This window comes from Daucus carota, chromosome 4 (assembly GCF_001625215.2).
Source record: "Daucus carota subsp. sativus chromosome 4, DH1 v3.0, whole genome shotgun sequence".
NCBI lineage: Eukaryota > Viridiplantae > Streptophyta > Magnoliopsida > Apiales > Apiaceae > Daucus > Daucus carota.
The window spans coordinates 40764211-40782308 of NC_030384.2; the positions used below are offsets into that span (position 1 = coordinate 40764211).

General features: G+C 34.9%; 3 protein-coding genes across 4 annotated transcripts; 2 read left to right on the top strand and 1 right to left on the bottom strand.

The window, feature by feature from the left end:
* Positions 1-2736: 2736 nt before the first annotated feature.
* On the top strand, positions 2737-4774 carry LOC108217633 (bZIP transcription factor 27). Its single transcript, XM_064092320.1, has 3 exons — positions 2737-3681; positions 4223-4301; positions 4467-4774. Exons 1-3 carry the CDS (start codon positions 3173-3175, stop codon positions 4545-4547), a joined length of 669 nt encoding a protein of 222 aa, XP_063948390.1. The 5' UTR covers positions 2737-3172; the 3' UTR covers positions 4548-4774.
* Positions 4775-6022: 1248 nt separating this feature from the next.
* LOC108216270 (protein MID1-COMPLEMENTING ACTIVITY 1) lies at positions 6023-12133 on the bottom strand. Its single transcript, XM_017388981.2, has 7 exons — positions 11314-12133; positions 10012-10427; positions 9490-9599; positions 7679-7750; positions 6892-6998; positions 6714-6807; positions 6023-6337 (listed from the first exon to the last, which is right to left on the bottom strand). The coding sequence occupies exons 1-7, from the start codon at positions 11719-11721 to the stop codon at positions 6285-6287; spliced, it is 1260 nt and encodes a 419-aa protein (XP_017244470.1). The 5' UTR covers positions 11722-12133; the 3' UTR covers positions 6023-6284.
* Positions 12134-14097: 1964 nt separating this feature from the next.
* Positions 14098-16683, top strand: LOC108216759 (F-box protein At4g35930). 2 transcript variants are annotated; one of them, XM_017389597.2, is made up of 5 exons: positions 14103-14282; positions 14543-14949; positions 15784-15858; positions 15954-16060; positions 16143-16683. In XM_017389597.2, the coding sequence occupies exons 2-5, from the start codon at positions 14551-14553 to the stop codon at positions 16399-16401; spliced, it is 840 nt and encodes a 279-aa protein (XP_017245086.1). In that variant the 5' UTR covers positions 14103-14282; positions 14543-14550; the 3' UTR covers positions 16402-16683. The 2 variants fall into 2 exon arrangements, with proteins under 2 accessions (XP_063947093.1, XP_017245086.1); XM_064091023.1 differs by lacking the exon at positions 15784-15858 and having other exon boundaries at positions 14098-14282.
* Positions 16684-18098: the final 1415 nt, after the last annotated feature.

Consider the following 18098-nt stretch of genomic DNA (forward strand, 5'->3'; position numbering starts at 1 on the left):
TTTTTTTTTGCTATTTCTATCTAGTTCAAGTTGCTCATGGTCATCTGATCAGTTCTTGTTCTATTGGTTCTACATCCTTTAGTTTAAGATATGCTACAACCATGACCTATTTGTAATGTAACTTCTCTGACATTTAGCGTAATATGATTAAAATGAAGTGTCTGGTGATAATAATGATTCCCTGAACATATGTTAGCAGTCTATAGGCGGAAGAAGAAGAATGGAATCATGAATATATGTAATTTTGATTTATACAATCAATCCCTAAATTTTGAAGTCTCAATGTGCACTAAACTATGAACGGTATTGAATTTGAGTTGAATTATAAAAATAGTTTACCAGAATGTGTTGATTTATCTTAGGTTAAGTCTAAATGGCCTCCTTGATGGTTGTTCATATCCTCTTAATCCAATCAACCAAATCACAAACTCAGAGGTTTCCCAAGTTTAGCTCGAAGCTGATATCGTTCTCATTAACCGAACAAATACATTATGAACCATGAATTAAACGCCTGTAACCGGCACAATGCCATTCTATCATACCATCAATGAGATATCCCTCTCTCTCCTTATTACTAGAAGCATAGAAGGTTAAGGTAACATTGTGGGAGAACTAGAGATAAGAAGATGCTACTATTAGAGCAAGCAAGATGGCAGTTGGCATTTGAAACCAACTGGTATTGTGAATGGTTTCTAACTATCAGTTTCTACATCTGACCGATAGACAAGGCAATGATGCTCTACGTATTAATGTAGAGCTATGGGAGATATTCTTCATCTCTGACAATACTTGATGGATTATCCATAAGCTGGCAAATTAGAATCAGAATATCTGACTGAATATCTAAGTTATTTATCTTTTACACAGACGTTCACAGTGACTAGATAGATGTATACTTTCATTATTAGGCCTCACTGCTCTCTGTCCAATCAATAGTCAGTACTCAGTAGTACACACACTCATCACTAACCCCAGGATTAACATCTTTAGGCGACCAGAATTTCGGTCACTTGCTTTTTCTTCTGCTTACTGCTTAGTGTTCAACAGAAGAAGTTTAGGTGCTTTTTCCAGGATTTTTCGGAAAGTTAAGAAGCTGAAAATATCTACTTCTTTTTTATCTTCTACAGCTTATAATAATACAGTATATATATTTTCAAATGCGATATTTAAGATATTTCAACACCAAATTGTGATATTTAGACTAATTTCTCTTTATTTCAGTTTATTTTAAGAAATAAGCGATTTTTTCCTAGACAGTTATATATTTAAATTAAAAATTCTAATAACGAACCAAAAGCCTAGAAAATAAGTTGTGATGCTATGTTTTCAACACACATTAAAATTAAAATTTGAAAAGGAAAATATGAAATTGCAACTCACGAGTCACAAATAGTTTGGGAGGGAGAAAGTGTATAGTAGAAAAGGCAAACACTTAAAAGCAAAAGTGAGTGTGGGTAGATGAAGGTTGCTGAGTTGAGGGTTGAGATGATAGACAAAACAATAGTGAGGAAGTTGGGGGGACTCATTGTACTGGACTGGTAAGAAAGTTGATTATGAAACTAGGCATGCAATATGTTATACTTATACAGAGATGACACCTGTGTTTCTCATATCTAGAGCTTGCAGAATAGACCGGGCCCTGTTTTTAACCTCTGTACACTTGCCTTGTGAGTTGCTCACTCGCTCACTCTTCCTTCTCTGTTTGAAATTTTCAGCTCACTCTGGGGAGCAAGGACATTCTTAATTGTGTTGCCTGTGACTTGCTTTGCTTTAAATACATTGGCTAACTGTGGCCTAACAATAACATACATTGCTCCAATGTAAATCATCGACTACTTTCCTGTGTTTGGTTTTTACTCCAGTAAGGTTGGCCAAACGTGCTCCAAATAAATTAGTCGTAATGTACGATATTTCTATTTCCTACACTCATATTCCCACCGCACGTACTCTTATATTTCATTCAATTTTATACTCTCTTTTTTAACGTATTTTAATTCTTTCATAAAACATAATTTTACAATTTATTTTTAAAAATTGTCTTTTGAATGAAATTGTAACATTTAAATTTTATTCAAACAAAAAGAATTTTAACATTTCTATATAAATAATAATTTTTATTTAGGAAACAAATAGAAATAATTTGTTAAACTAAATTTAATAAAAATTTAAAATACGTGTCAAACCTCCATCCCTCAAGATAAATGATCTAGAGCATTTCTTAACAGTTTAAAATATTGAATATTAAGACAACCTTGCGTTACTGTTTATAACTTGCTCTCCATTTATATTTTATAATTATTTAAAGAGAAAATTGGAGATAAAATCAGAGCGAAGTGAATAGAATTAAAAATAATAATATCATATTTAATAATAATAAATAAGAATATTCAAATAATTTATAAGAAAAGGAAAAGAAGAAGAGATTTTTAAAATTTTAGAAAATCACTAATTTAAGATGCTCTAAAAAGCTGTCCCTCGCAGCATTATTGTCCAATCTTCACTATACAAAAATAGGAAAAGGCAGAAATGCGGGTTACAACTTACAAAGTAAATCAAAACAAAGAAAAAGGAGTGGCCACTGGCCACTGTGTTGCCGAGAAATAATAATACGTGACAGACTGGCAGTGCAACGTCCCACACCAACATGGTACAAACACAGGCACAAACACTTTTTGGGAGCCTTTTTTCATGATAAGTAGTTACTGTAGCATAACCTCTGATGCCAGATTCAGCATACGCCGAGTCGCAATATATGGAAATTCCCGTCTAACTGTTAAAAAGCGCTGGACCGCTACATATTTTTTTGATAATGTATACTTATATGTCTTACAAATTAATATCTGTTCTAATAATTCTCGGGATGAGTCAGAGTCGAATCCGGATATCTCGAGAGAGCAGCCGCTAGATGTTTATTTAACATGTTCCTGACAAAGACTGCCCGGGACTTTACCCTGCATTGAAACTCTCCTTGCCTATGGGCTATGAGTAACAGTCTGAGAAGAGAGAAGCAACAATCGTCCTACTCAAAACTATACACTTGTGTGATGTTGTAAATAGTTTGATCTATTTGTTGATAAACTGCATGAGTGACTCGTCTTTAAATACATATATTTAGCCCAAAATGTCACTTGTACGTGCAAGGGAGTGAGAATCATCTAGCTACCTAGCAGCTATGTCCCCAATGTGGTCATCAGAAAAAAGTGATACCCACAAGACCAACAAAAGCTTCTTCTCTTCAACCTCCTCAGCTTCCTCCTTCTCCTCTTCTCAAACCTCACCATTCCCATCAAACCCTAATCCACGTAGGACAATGGAAGAAGTCTGGGAAGACATCAATGTCCCTTGTGTCCATGGAGAAGATCCCCACATCACTAACATAAACTACCACGGTGTCAATCTCCAAGACTTCTTGGCCCAGCCATTTGCCAAAAACCCACAAAAATCTTCCATCTTTACCCCTCCAGCGCCCACTCACGCGTTTAACTTGAATTCTTGCCCTGACTTGGACTTTGAAGAAGCTAGTGGAGTTGGGAGTGTCCCTAAAGCCACGCCCTATAAGGGGTTTGGTTCGAGCTCTCCCCGCAAGAAAAGGGGCGCGGAGCCCGAGGAGAGCACCGGTGACCGGAGATACAAGCGCATGATCAAGAACCGTGAGTCTGCTGCCAGATCAAGGGCTCGAAAACAGGAATGTATCTTTCTTCTTTTTTGCCTTTGGTTCTCGTTTCTGTCACTACTCTAGCTTTGCTTTTTGGTAACTAGTGGAGTATCACATAGAGAAATCTTTCACTAATGCTTTAAAAAATATAACTCCTTTTGTGTTTATACTTGAAAAACTATACTAGGAAAGATGGGATTCTCATTCTTTATTCTTTATCAATGTTATCAAAATGTGACTGAGTAGCTAGGTCTGGTACTGTATATAGAATCTACTGGGGATGGCCTTAATTGGGTATATGTGAATAAGACCTGCCCATGGAACCCAAAAATTTTGAGTAAACTAGTTAAGTGTATAAATAAAACACTCTGAATTTCAAGACTGGCCCTGACTTGTATATCAATGATTAATCTGCAAAATATTCTTGCATTGATTAAAATTACTATTGGTAAATTCTGGTAGAAATATTATAGGTAGCAGCTATCTTTGAGATACTGTAGATGTATGGAGTTAGTAACTGACATAACATATATGGCTGTCCATTTGATTTCAATTATGGCAACTGCTACAGGCTTATAGGTTTGAACTGGAGGGAGAACTTGCTATTTTAAAGGAAGAAAATCAAAGACTCAAGAAGCAGCAACAGGTAAGACGTGTAGATCAAGGTATTGTAATATTTATAAATGTGTTTTCATTCTTGGAGCTTGATTTGTAGGGTTCTTGACTAATAGTATGTTATAGTTTTTCTCGGACACCTTAAAATTTTAAATTCGTGTTCCACGCCTTTTATTTGATCATTCATGTGGTTCAGATGTTAGAGAATTTCGACATGGAAGCTCCTCAAGCTCCTCCCAAGAACACTCTGTGCCGAACTTCAACTGCCCCATTTTAAGCTACATCAGCATGGTATTCCAGGAATATATAGTGGTAGATTGTTTAGGTCAAGCTTTGTCTATTTGGGATCCAACTGTTTGGTAAATATAGTAAATCTGAAAAATGGATGCGTAGTATTAGTGTGGAAAAGTTGATGTATCTCGAGGGCTCCATTGTCTAGTGACAATCTCCAACTTGACTATCAGTGTCGGGTTAAGTAAAGAATGCGAATCTAATTTGTCTTCATTTCAAAAGGCTGCATTTTATATACTGAATATTTTTATTTATTTGTGGGGGTGAGATTGGATGCAAAAGTAGAAAGAAGATGGGTGGGGTCTACTGTCCTACCTTGCTTTCTTTATGTTTATTTTTTGATTAATTCTGAAACAAAATCAGTAACACAGGAAAGAATAAAGTATAAAGAGTTCCGGGAACTTTAAAGTGCCACATGGGGTTTTTTTTGTTTGTTAAACTCATGCTGATCAGCAGAAGACAGACGATGAAGAAGCACAAACAACCTTTGGGTGTAAGAATAGGGGGCTCTTATATTCTTTAGAAGACGAGTGTAAGAATAGTTCAACGTTGTCTGGACTCGACCAAAGTAATCAAGAAACATCAGTATTCAAGTCGCGAATAAGCCGTCTATTATTAATTTATTTCTCGCCGAGCTCATATTTCATTGTTTTGTTACCTTCGGGTAGGTGCAACCTCAGCCTCTTATGTGTTGAAAACTCATTATCATCTCTGGTTTCGTAGCTAGCTCAACCCTTCCAAACTACGCAAACCAGTTCGAAAGGTGACTCTTTAATTACTTGTAGACAAACTTAGTACCTTCCTAAATCTCTCACACTCCTAATAAGCATTGTTAAACAATGTTTAACCCATCTTGGCTAAGCCGATGATGACGATGATGATCAAGAATTTCAGCTCTCTCGTCTGTAATATGTTGGTTTCACGAGGAATACAGATCTTACGGAAACCATCAAAGATTGTCAACTTCTTTGGCGCCCAAGATGACGATTTAGAGATTGAGCTATGTTGCGTGCGTTTAACGAGGCTCAACGAGGAGGGGAAGCTCACACGAGTTCTGCCATGCATGCATGAGTTTCATAAAGGATGCATCTCCAGGTGGTTAGACTGGTACTGTAAAACATGTCCGATTTGTCGGTTTCCGATGGCAGACAGAGAGAAGACAAGGAGAGAAGAGTTAACTGAGGAGATGGTGATTTGGTTTTCATCCTTCCATGCTGCTGGTTTTTAAGCTTTTTTACATTCACTTCACCTGGATTTCAAAAACTTGGCTATATCCACGTCGCACAATTAGTCTGTACATGTACATCTAGTAAGCTTCATCGAACTAATATATCACCTTTTGCAAAGATAGCCGGATGATGCAACATCCTGCTTTTCCGGCAAGTTCGTCAAGTCAAATAGCTAAACTTGGAAAGTTTTCTACTTTTCTTCTAATTCAAAATAAAAAGAGACTATGGGACATGAGAATAGTAATATGTTTCTGTTTTTTCTGTGTTTTATACAACGTTTAGCCTCTAGAAGTATTGGAGGCAACTTTACACCACAAGATTAACTAAAAGAAATTATAGCCAGGCTAGGATTCAGTTAGAAAGGAAGTTACACATAAGACAGCTAAAATTATCCCGACAAACAACAGCAACTATGATGAGGAGACTGGATTTTTCAAATTCTATATATGTTACTACCTATGCTTTATAGCGCTACTCAAATCTGTATATCTTCTCTATGATTCCATGTATTGAAAAGGCGGGGGCCTCGTTTTAGTCTTCTCAGGGCCTGCAGACAAATACTACAATTAATTATGTCTGTGAGAAAATCATGGTAAACTATTTTGCACATTATGCACAAATATAGTAGGACTGCAGAAGGATTTTAAGTGAGGGGAAAAAGCCCTCCTTCCCAGAAAAATTGTACTTATATCAACATCTGAGGTTAGTATGTCTATCCAAAAGAATTGGTTTTGCTTTTGAAATTTACAGTCTTACAAGGCGACTTTAATGAGCTGCATCTTTTATATGGAGAACGAAAAAAGAGAGCCAGCCAGCTAGAACATCAATGCATGCATCTCTGGGAACTAATACTTGTAAATAGCTACAGATGCACAACAGTAGGTTTATACATAAAAATATATTTTGTTCTGCATATAACATACCATGAATTCCACGACTTTCTGCTTCTCGCCATTCTTGAACAAGAGCACAGCAGCAACACATTAAATGTGAGAGAAAATCATCAAAGAAGCCTCCCTGAAAAAAAGTCAAGGCAAGGACATAAACTGATCAGTATTTTCGAAAGAAGAAATTTATAAGGCGTCGGTTCATAGGTGTTACCCTGATGTTTAGCATCTTTCGTAGCTTTCGTCTTATGCAACAAGTATAACAGCAGCAGGAAAGTACCAAGGAATAAGTCATCATTTGATTGCAGGCTTCCGCAGGAGCTGATAACAAGACATATAATTAAGTTTTGCAGAATCAAAATTAAATTAACTAGCTATTACATGGTATCAGAGTTCTGCATATCAAACTCCAAGGAACACATGTAATGCAAACAACTATACCTCTATAGATAGTGACTTAAATTATATATATACTATAAAAAAAATAGATGACACATCATATGATGTGTCATCTTATCTATCAGAAAAGCTTGCGCTATCATAATACCAACCGTACTGACAGAGTGACAGGTATTATATAGAAGTTCTGCACATATATATATGCATGGCAGTTGTATATCTGGGAGCAACTACAGACGCAACCTGATATTTGATATAAAAAGAAGGAAAAAAAATGAAAAGAAGAACTGATTCGAGGAAGATGAAATTTGACTTAAGATGCCAAAGGAGTAGATGAAAAGAATGAATGATACTGGCCTATGTTAATGAGCATCACTATCTCGTGAAAATTTCTGTAGAGATTGAAATACTCAGGGAAGTGCAGCAAAAAGGACCTTTGAGAAAAAAGTATTTAGACCAACATAACTAATTATGTTGCATATGCATCTCATGTTTCTTTCTCTGTGTTCTCATTCAAATAATCAAGTGGGGTACTGTCAAGTAAAGGAAAGCTAATCGCTCAGTGGCCCTTTGATATGCAATCACAATAAATATGCACTTACACATGTATTCGCCGTTTGCCACGCTAGCAATCCTTGAAAATGTCCCGCAAGGAAAGAAAAAGGTTTTAAAACCTGCAGCATTAATAAAATATAATGGTACGCTTATCTGAACTTGCAATGCTAAAAGACTTCCAAGAAAGTGAATAACGAAATCTAATACAATTAGTATACATCGTTTAAAACCTATGGGTATGTTTTAGCACATTAGGCTACAATATAGCTATATAGAGACCTACTGACCTACCAACTTATTACAAGTAATTTATTTAATAATTTATGAATAAAAGGGGAATGCAGGAATTAATTCGATTTAAGCAAAATGCAAATATTAGAGGAACCTTCACTACCTCGAGTCTCACCCATACTGTAAAGTTTTCTTGCATTTTGCAGGTTGATTAAACAATTTATATCTAGTGAAGACCTTAATATCAGACTTAGCAGTTAGCACCACATCTTTTCAATCAACATAACGTAATTAACCAAGTTTCAGACATTTACTCGTCCTTTAAAGAATCATGACTCAGCATCAAAAAAATTTGAAAAGGAGAAACGTTAAGTACTTTCAGTCATATATATCTACCGATTGATGTGACCGTTGATAACAGTCCACGTTCAGTCCGCAACAAAAAATATATATGCAGCATTTCAGATGCTCCAGTGAAATTTATGGAATATATGATTGGACCTATGTTGCTCAGACTTGGGTGCAGACACAACATGTTTCAAAAATTGGTCACATGGGTGATACATTATAATGTTTGTAATATACAAATATATTGGATCAGACATGGTAACAAAAAATAAACATAATGCTAAAACTAAACATGATATTGTAGAGGTCTTTGCATATAACAGATAGTTTGTAGTTACCCAAAAAACAACCTACAGCTGTTGTTTTCTTAAGAAAAATATATTGAACTTCTACTTTTTTACATGCATTGACATTAATCCAACTACCAAGTAGTGTCTACTTCTATCTTTTTTTCCTTTTGCATCCCAAGTTCATCTCATATGAGATTGGCCAAAGTTTCTCATCGTGTCCCTGTGAGGTTGTGACACATGTATGGAGGCTGAAACAATGATGCAGAGTCAGAGAGTGGTGGGGTGGTACCATTGAAGGATAGAGTATCAAGAATTTAGTGGCCGAAGGGATTTCTAGATTAACGATCCATATTCTATATTGACCTCGATATGAGGATTATTGCATCCTTTGTCCATAACCGCTAAAAAAGTCATTCCCACCAACTTTGTTGGACAATTACTTAGCCCACAAAAATATGAATAACACATTAAGTAGTTTTATAAGATAATAACAACAATATAATAAAATACCTACTACAAACTTTTGGCACTCATGAATTAAACTAGTTCACCTGCAGTTTCGAGAAAATTCTTGCAGGGTAAGGAAGATTCCAATATGAAATTAGATGAAGCATGGCCAGTAATTATTGTGAATAACTAGTGCACGCGAACTATGATTTGGATTATCTCAATCTTTTTTTTACAATAAAAAAACAGTTGTGTATACTCAATATGTTACACCAAATACAGTATATTAGATTATGATCTAATTTAATTTACTGTTCTTTAATTCACCATAGCAGTCAACTGGAAGCTTTTGTTTACACCTAAGAAAATTCAGTAATCATGCTTACTGCAGAATATAAAAGGACAATTAGAAAACATTGTACAAAACTACACTCTAAACTATCACTTCAATTTTATCTCCAAAATGAATAGGCAAAGGAGCTCGATAACTGAAAAAATGTAATCTCTATTCACCAAGTTTTTAAATGAAGGAATGCACATACACAGGCTAGGTTTCGAACAACAGCCAAGTAAATCTGAATGCCACTCTTCATTCTTCTGTGGATCTCTTGTAGACAGCAGATCATGCCCTGATGAAAACGAAGAAGTGTTTCTGCACATATTCATATTATAACTCAGTAAAGCAAACCAAAGTTAGAGTGTATATGAGAAGGAGAGTTGGTTTCTTTCACCGCTAGGTAGACATTAGATTTGGAATATAATCATAGAAGAGTGAAGCAGGCAAAACAGTTGTATTCTTTTCATATACAAAAGTTTGGCAGCTTGTAGGTTCTTGACTGCTGAACAGATTAAGACTAGTTTTTAGTTTGAAACTTCAGACCAATCAATACAATTGCAGGGTAAATTAACATACATACAGACTAGATTTGAAAAAGACGTGGCTGTTTATTTTAGTCTTTTTTTAGGGGCCTCACATGACTGCTCTGATTACATATTGGCATGGAACTAGCATGCAATCAACGGAAACAAAATTGAAGAAAGCTGCTTAAACATAGGAAATCAACCTTGGAGTTGAGTTCGTCTCAGCTTTCATAGTATAGCAGACATCATCTTGGTCTTTGGCGCTACTAACCACTGAATAATTTGACTCTGACTTGCTAGTAGTTTTTGCAGGCAAACTCTTCTCTGGTGATGAATTTACTGCTACAGCTTGTGTGACACTAATCAGATGTTGAATTACTTCACATTGACTTGGATCTAAATGCGCTTGAGAACGCCGCAGTTCTAGTTGAAGCTTTTCATTTTCTTTTTGGATGGCTTCCTTAAAAGGCAGGTTCGGATATGAACAAGAAAGGGTTTTCTTCAAAACAACAGTGTCATGTCTCGATGGCTCTCGTTTTAGAATAACATCTTGAATTTTTCTGTCATCCTCGTCAAATGTATATTCACGTTGGTCCATGTTGATTACTTCCATTCTTTCCTGCAAAATTAGAGTAGAAGAGGTTATATATACACATAAGCATGAAGAAGTAGCATGTCCAAAAATATATTCTATGAAAGAGGAAATTAGTTAATAGATTTTACACATTAACAGTGAGGAATAGCCCATGTTATTGTAAATATCAATTTGTGAAATAATGGTTTAACTATATTACTTACAAAGGAAGTTGTAATCCAACTTTTAATTTACATTCTGGATTTGACCCAGGGTCATGGACTAAAGAGGTTCGTCAGGATAGAAAATGAGAGTCGGAAGAGTACAGATATCACTGTTAGGGTCGATGAAGTATTTGTCAATGAAAGGCAGGCAATTAGTTCGACCAATGAAGGTTAATTAGTATGTCAACTCATGAAGATACATAAATTGAATAATACAAGATTTTAGTACTAAAACGAAGCAACTAGAATGTGGACACAGCTGACAGTTCTACAGCTTTTCTTTAGAGGAAGCTGTTAACCTTATCAAATTTTCAGGTTGTGAAACTATACTTCACAGTTCACACACATGCTCTACTATCTACAACAAACATAAAGAAGTTGGTAGAAACTGTTGAATTGAAGAGTTTGCAGTTTGCCCTTTCATATATAATATAGTGAAGAAAAATATTCAATGACAAGCCATAAAACAGCTTATATTAATTCAAGTTCAGCATCGGATCAGGGTTATCACAACAGTAATAAGTAAAGAATTTTCTCAAAACACACAAGAAGTCAAGAATCGTTAGTCTCAACAAAGTCCTCTGAATCGTTCAAACCACCCAAAGTACCACAACTCAACAAAATTAATGCAGCTAATGAAAACACTAATCAACAAAAATTCTAAAACCAAACGAACAACAATAATCACAAATAAAACAATGATATACCCTTATGCGCGCATTGTCCACAAGAGTAATAAGCGGAATAATCTTCAAATACTGATCAATCTCACTCTGAGCTCTCCTAAACTGATAAACAATATTCCAGCCCATAGCAAGCAAGTATAAAAAGCTCCTATCTTGACAACTCTTAACCAAAACATACGATCTCCTCAACGCATCCTCAAGCAATTCCAAGGGTTCTCGGGTTTCGGGGTATCTCTTCAGCTCAGAAATCTTGAGCTGCTCCAGCAAATTCCCAATCAATTTCAAATGCAGAGCAAATTGCTTGCAATTCTTCTTGTGCATTCGAGCTGTGTTAGCTGCTTTGGCAATCAACCTAATTAAAGCAACAGCATCTAAGCCTGTCAATTGAGCAACATTTGCAATGTCCCCTAAATTGTCCCAAGACGCCATGATCAAAACCCTAACAAACTAAACAATTCTGAATTTCTCAACCAATTAGCACAAAATCAAAACTTAATTATCATTTCAAGACTCTATATATAATACTATACCCCTCCATTGAATTTAATGAAGGGTGAGTTGGTTGGATTAAATGCAAGATTAAGTGGGGAAGTATGATTAAGGAAGGTAATTAAGGATGTAGGGGAAAGACGAAGTGATTTAAGGTAAGGAAGTGGGTAGTTTTGGTACTAGGTAGTTGCGTGGAGAAGATATACATACATTGTAGTTTGTGTGTATATACGTAGATGGGGGTGAAGTGGGGTGTTAAATTTAGTATCTGCTGGGTGTGATTTTTGTCAGGATTTAGTTGTGGTCGTAGTATATGTTTATACTCCCTCTGCTTCTGCGGAAGCATGAAATGTGTAATGCACTGCTGGAGTGTTCTTTCTCTTTCATGAACATGTTGTGGTGGCATATGTTAAATTACAGTTATACCCTTCCCTTTGCTGCTTGTATTATTTCTTGGTAATAGTAAAAAATTAATGACCACATATTAATAATTAATTTTTTATTTAAAATGAAAATTTTTGTGCATATAAAAAATTAATTATTAATAAAATTGGAGTTGATAAAAATACATCTACCGACTAAAAATAATTGTTAACGTATGTTCATCGTCATCCACTGCAAAGTCCGAATAATAAAATAAAAAAATTTGAAATGGTGCGGAGGCATGGACCATGGTCGCTGGCAGTTGTAAAAGAATTTAATGGAACACCCTACTGTTGGTATAATGGTTGGTTGGCGGATAACATGTTTTGTTTGTTTATTGTGTGCTCTCGCTGATTCTTGTGCCAAGTGTGTCCCCGGCTCGAGCAAGACAGTGAGTTCCGGTTCAGCTTCCAAAATTAGCAGAGAGGTTGAAACATTAAAGCCTGCGTCAGGTAACTGGGCTGCTGTTACTATCCATGGGAATTTGTATGTGTGCCTTGGGCTTTTGAATTTGGGCTTCCTACTCTTAAAGCTCCGCTGGGCTCAGATCACGTGAATAGTGCACGTGGGAAGAGAATACTTTAATTTATTCAGATTCAGTACACCCCATGTCCCAGTCATTTCTATACAGTTTCCTCTTTGGGACGTCCCATCATTTCTATGCATTCCTAAAATAGCAACTTTTAATAATGTAAAACACTATTACACCAACTACTTTCTTCTACTATCTTCATTTTATAATAATATAAACACTGTTACACCCACTACTTTTCCCTACTACTCCCTCCGTCCCATTTTAACTGCTTTTGACTTTTTTACACGTATTTTAAGATGTTAAAAAAGTCACATCTAAACATTATAATTTTTTATAAAATTTATATCAAATAAAAGTTTAGAACCTAAACTTTTATTTGATATAAGAATTGAATTATTTTATTAAGTGTAGATATTGTTTTTTTACATCTCAATATATTTTTTTGCACGTATTTTAAGATGTTAAAAAAGTCACATCTAAACATTATAATTTTTTATAAAATTTATATCAAATAAAAGTTTAGAACCTAAACTTTTATTTGATATAAGAATTGAATTATTTCATTAAGTGTAGATATTGTTTTTTTACATCTCAATATACGTGCTAGAAAGTCAAACATCAGTTAAAATGGGACAGAGGGAGTATCACACATCTATAATTAAATACAAATGGGTCCCGCCACTTTACTCACTTTTCATCTAACTTTACTCATTTTTTACACTTTTTCTTGGTCTCCGTGTCCACACCAAATGTATACAACCTATTGGGACGGAGGGAGTATTGTTTAGTTTCTCTCGATTTTAATGAAAGATAACAACAAAATATAAGATTTTATTTTTTATTATATAATTTTAAAGTATCCAGCCCATCTGGAAATATTTATTTAAACTCTATTGAGAACTAGTGAATAATTGTATGTTTTTTGAATTTGTAATAGATGTATACATGAGATATTTTAAATAAGAAAATGTCTTCAATCAAAAATAATAGTAAAAGATATCTTTTTGTATATATGACAAGAGATGTGTGGAATATTAATCATAAGTTGTGATTAATAAAAATTAAAGATACCAAAAAGGAAATAAAAATGCAAGTAGACATATAAATGGAAAAATATAATATAATGAATATAAATGGATGGCTATAAATGCGGGAGTACCATAATCAGCGCCATAGGATACCCCAAATTTTGTCAGGTGAAATCTTAGGATACCTTCCAAATACAAACCCAGTTACTTTTCCATCCAATAACAAAATGCCACGTAGTCCGATTCTTTATTATTTATTTATTATTGTAAGTACATATACTTTGTATCTAGACATAGATAGACACTAAACTCCATCCATACATATCGCTGGTTCATTATTACGTGAAAATAAAAAATTCGAAAGGCCAGAAAAATAAAAATAGGGTTTTGGCGGGCACCAAAAGAGATTCAAAATAGCCCCCACAGCATAAATTCACAAAGCCCAAGAAAAATAAAGCTAATTCCTTTCAACCCTAACAGCATTTCTCACTCTCTCCCATCTCTCTACCCTTCAGGTTTGTGCTAATTAATTTAATATATCTATGTTTGTGTGTGGGTGTGTTAATTGTGTGTTTCTTGATTTGGGTTGTGGGTGTTATTAATTTTGATTTTTGATTATCCGGATATGTTAAAGTTTTGATTTTTATGCTAATTACAGATGGGGTTTTGTTGATTTTGTGTTTTTGACCGGGTTGAGCTATAAATGAAAATGATTCACAATTGAAGCTATTGAAAATCTTGACTTTTTAGGGTTTCTGAGATTCTTAATTTACAGGTGAGGAGATGGTTAAGGTTTCACCACAGAGTAAAGATTCCAAGAATTCCAAGCACAAGCCAAGGCTTAGGAGTTCAAATAATAAGTACTTGAGGCCAGGTGCCCTGGCTCAGATTCGATATTCCAAGGCAAAGGCCGCGCCTCGTGCTGATGCTCGGAAGGAAAGGCTTGGTGGTTTGGATGGTGTTGAGAATGTTGAGGGGAGTGGTGTTCAGATTGACGGTGCTAAGGGTGTTGTTGATGAAGGTCCTCTGTTTTTATCGCCTGTTAGGTATGGGTCTGGTCCCGTTGTTGGACCTTTCGATGTTGGCAGATGTAATTCTTTACAGAGAACTCCTAAGACTCCATCTGCTGCGGAAGACTGTGATTCTGACTCCAGGCTTGAGGCCCTTCCTGTGGATTTACTGGTATCATCCTCTTCTCGATTTATATGTGTATTGAATTTTATGATTTGAATATTAAAGTACCAAGCTTTGATGTTTTGTGCTCTGCATTCTGTGTGAGATCTGGTTAATCCATACTGGGTGTTTTTGGTTGAAAATTGTGCTCATGATTATAGTAGTAGTATACAACTAGTGAGGTAATGCATTTTGTAGATCCTTCATTTCATAAAGGAAGCACTCAGAAATTCACAAACACATTGGGTAGTTAATATATATTGACCCTTTTTAATTTTCCAAACTTTGAGGAGGCGAAAGGAGACAAGAGGATCCATAACGATAGCCAGTATTAATGCTGATGTGATATATATTAGACGTATATATGTGTATATGGAAAGTTGCCGTCTGATCTGCTCTATTTGTATATCTTTTTTCCATCAAATTGTAATAACAGGCACTTTGTCGTTTGTAACTTAATAGCTGCTGATTTAAACTATCCACTTCTTGTATTTATCTAATTTTGTGTTTGTTGTTTCCCTGCATATCTTTTTGTGTTTCAACTCTTTGCTTATGACAGATATCCTTTTGGCGAAAAACCGTTGTAATTAGTTATTAGTTGCAATGACATGACACGTATTTTTCGGAAATGAGCACTATCCATTATTGACATGATATTAACATAATATGACAACAACCTTGTTGTGTATCATCTTGTTTGACATCAATATACATATTGCTTTACATTGGATCATTTGTTGGGATACTTTTTTAACATTGGTAAGACACGAGCACATGATTTCTTATAACAAATAGCTTAGTTTTAGTTTGAATTAAGTTGTGCACATTTTATTTCTGTTGAAGGTCAAGATAATGTGTCACCTGCACCATGATCAGCTTAAAGCTGTTTTCCATGTTTCGCAGAGAATTAGAAAAGCTGTAAGTCTCTCACTATGCACACATCTTCCTGTTTCTGCGTATATTTATTGAATCCGAGATGTATAAGGGGAATTAACATAATGCAATCTGAGCAGGTTGTGATAGCTAGACAGTTTCATTTTAATTATACTACTCCAGATCGGTCTAGACAGGAGATGCTGAGAATCATGACGCCACTTCCTACAGAACACTGGCCTTTTAGGTAAATGCTTTGATGTACTTTATAAGCACTTATTTAATTAATGTTGTCAAATGAAATTCATTGTTTTGGAATTCTGCTACAGCAAGAGAGATGGCAGGGGGGTTGTTTTGCCAAGTCCAAAAACCCCTAAAGCACCAAAGCATGGTCCTCGCCCACCTTCTCGTATTAAATTATCCGAGGGGCCACAAATTGCAGCTGTTCTCTTCCAGGAGCCAACATTTTCTGCACGGTGCATGGGTCCAGCTTTACATGAAACCTTGTTCAAGTCATTAGCTTCAAATCGTGTTCTGTTTTACGAGGATGAGCTGTGTAATGCTGTTGCTCAGAACAAACTCCGTTGAATTATCATCATAGCTGCTTTCTTGTCTTCTGTTACTCTGTGTATAGTATGGTTTTGGCTCTCCAGTAGTAGTAATACTAGTGTTTAGTTTAGGTGTTGGAAGTTCCCCGGTTTTGAACAGCTGTTTTTCTGGATTAATGTGTTTTTTTATAAACCGGATTGATGGGGTTTAGATATGAATTAGTATTACAAAAGCAATGAAATATGTATGATCAGGGACAGAGTGACAAGGTTTGGATATATGTTTATGGGAATAATTTAAATTTAAACAGGATTTCTGGAATAGTTATATGTATACAATCCTGTTTTCTGAAAGACATCTTAGGCTCTTTTGGAAGTCAGAGGTTTGACCGTTATAATCCGGTTTGACCGTTATAATCCGCTAAAATTAGTGTTTGACCGTTATAATCCGCTAAAATTAGTGTTCGGTAGTTAGCGGATTGAAATAGAGGTTTGGATTCAAAACGCTAATTTTGAAAAAACTATTTTGAGGAATTTTTTGGGTTAAAGGTTTTGGTTTGTGTCAGAAAAAGTTAATCAAACAGTTTTACAAAAAACAACTAATTTAATCCGCTAATTAAAACATCTACTTCAATCAGCTAGCCTGAACATTTGATTAAATTTGCTAACAGCTAACCGCTAATCTCTAAACAGGGCCTTAATTTTATAATTTGCAGGATATGTTAAACATATTATAGAACATAGGCAGCGTTCTGCGATTTATTAAAGTAATTATGTATGTTGATTACGTTATAGAGTATAATCTTTAACTTGCCGGATGTTTAAAAAATCGTAGAACAAATAAAGTTATACTCCTTTTGTTTTTTTTATATGACCCTTTGACTTTTGGCACACACTTTTAAGTGCTTTGACTGGGTAGTTAAAAATATTATTTTTTAAATTTCCTTTTTCTGAATAATAATATATAATCAAAATTTTTATTCAGAAAAAGAAAATTCAAAAAATAATATTTTTAACTACCCGGTCAAAGCACTTAAAAGTGTGTGCCAAAAATCAAAGCGTCATATAAAAAACAAGCTCGTAAATAAATTTAAGATTCCCTAGAGTATAAATTTAAGATTATACTCGTAAATATGACCCTTTATTAATGGATGATATATTATGAATTTAAGATTCCCTAGAGTATAAATTAAAATATTGTTAGAATTTTAATTAAATTAAATAACAAACAAGCTCGTAAATAAATTTATGAGCATAAGCTAGCTCGTTAGCAAAGTTTATTAAACAAGCTCGTGAACAAAAATAATGAGCAGTTGGTGAGCAAAAATTCGTGAGGCATGTTCGTGAGCGTGAGTTAATGAGCAGTTTGTGAGCAAAAGCTCGTGAGACATGTTCGTGAGCGGTTCGCGAGCCTTTCGTGAACAGAGTTATTCCTTAATGAGTCGATTCTCAAACAATTTTTTTGGCTCGATCCAAGCTCGAGCTTGAGTTCGAGTTCGCTAATTTTTTAACAAACGATACACGAGCACTCTAGAGTTCGGCTCAGCTCGTTTACACCCCTATCAAGAATCTCCAGAAACGAGGACTCCAAGAAACTTGATATTAATCAACAAACATATATTTTATTATATCATACATTTTATAGTTATTCATATTTAAAGTAATATATTGTTTTAATTTAAATAAATTCTTATAAAAATTAGTTTACATATCTTGATTAAGAAAAATTTAAATAAA

Bases quoted from the DNA above. Each gene is read 5' to 3' on its own strand.
- LOC108217633 (XM_064092320.1), top strand. From the start codon at position 3,173: ATGTCCCCAATGTGGTCATCAGAAAAAAGTGATACCCACAAGACCAAC. The intron at 3,682-4,222 runs ACAGGAATGTAT...ATGGCAACTGCT, and splicing joins GCCAGATCAAGGGCTCGAAA to ACAGGCTTATAGGTTTGAAC. The intron at 4,302-4,466 runs GTAAGACGTGTA...CATGTGGTTCAG, and splicing joins GACTCAAGAAGCAGCAACAG to ATGTTAGAGAATTTCGACAT.
- LOC108216270 (XM_017388981.2), bottom strand. From the start codon at position 11,721: ATGGCGTCTTGGGACAATTTAGGGGACATTGCAAATGTTGCTCAATTG. The intron at 6,999-7,678 runs GTAAGTGCATAT...TCTTGTTATCAG, and splicing joins GGCAAACGGCGAATACATGT to CTCCTGCGGAAGCCTGCAAT. The intron at 6,808-6,891 runs GTAACACCTATG...ACTTTTTTTCAG, and splicing joins GAAAGATGCTAAACATCAGG to GGAGGCTTCTTTGATGATTT.
- LOC108216759 (XM_017389597.2), top strand. From the start codon at position 14,551: ATGGTTAAGGTTTCACCACAGAGTAAAGATTCCAAGAATTCCAAGCAC. The intron at 15,859-15,953 runs GTAAGTCTCTCA...CAATCTGAGCAG, and splicing joins CGCAGAGAATTAGAAAAGCT to GTTGTGATAGCTAGACAGTT. The intron at 16,061-16,142 runs GTAAATGCTTTG...ATTCTGCTACAG, and splicing joins ACAGAACACTGGCCTTTTAG to CAAGAGAGATGGCAGGGGGG.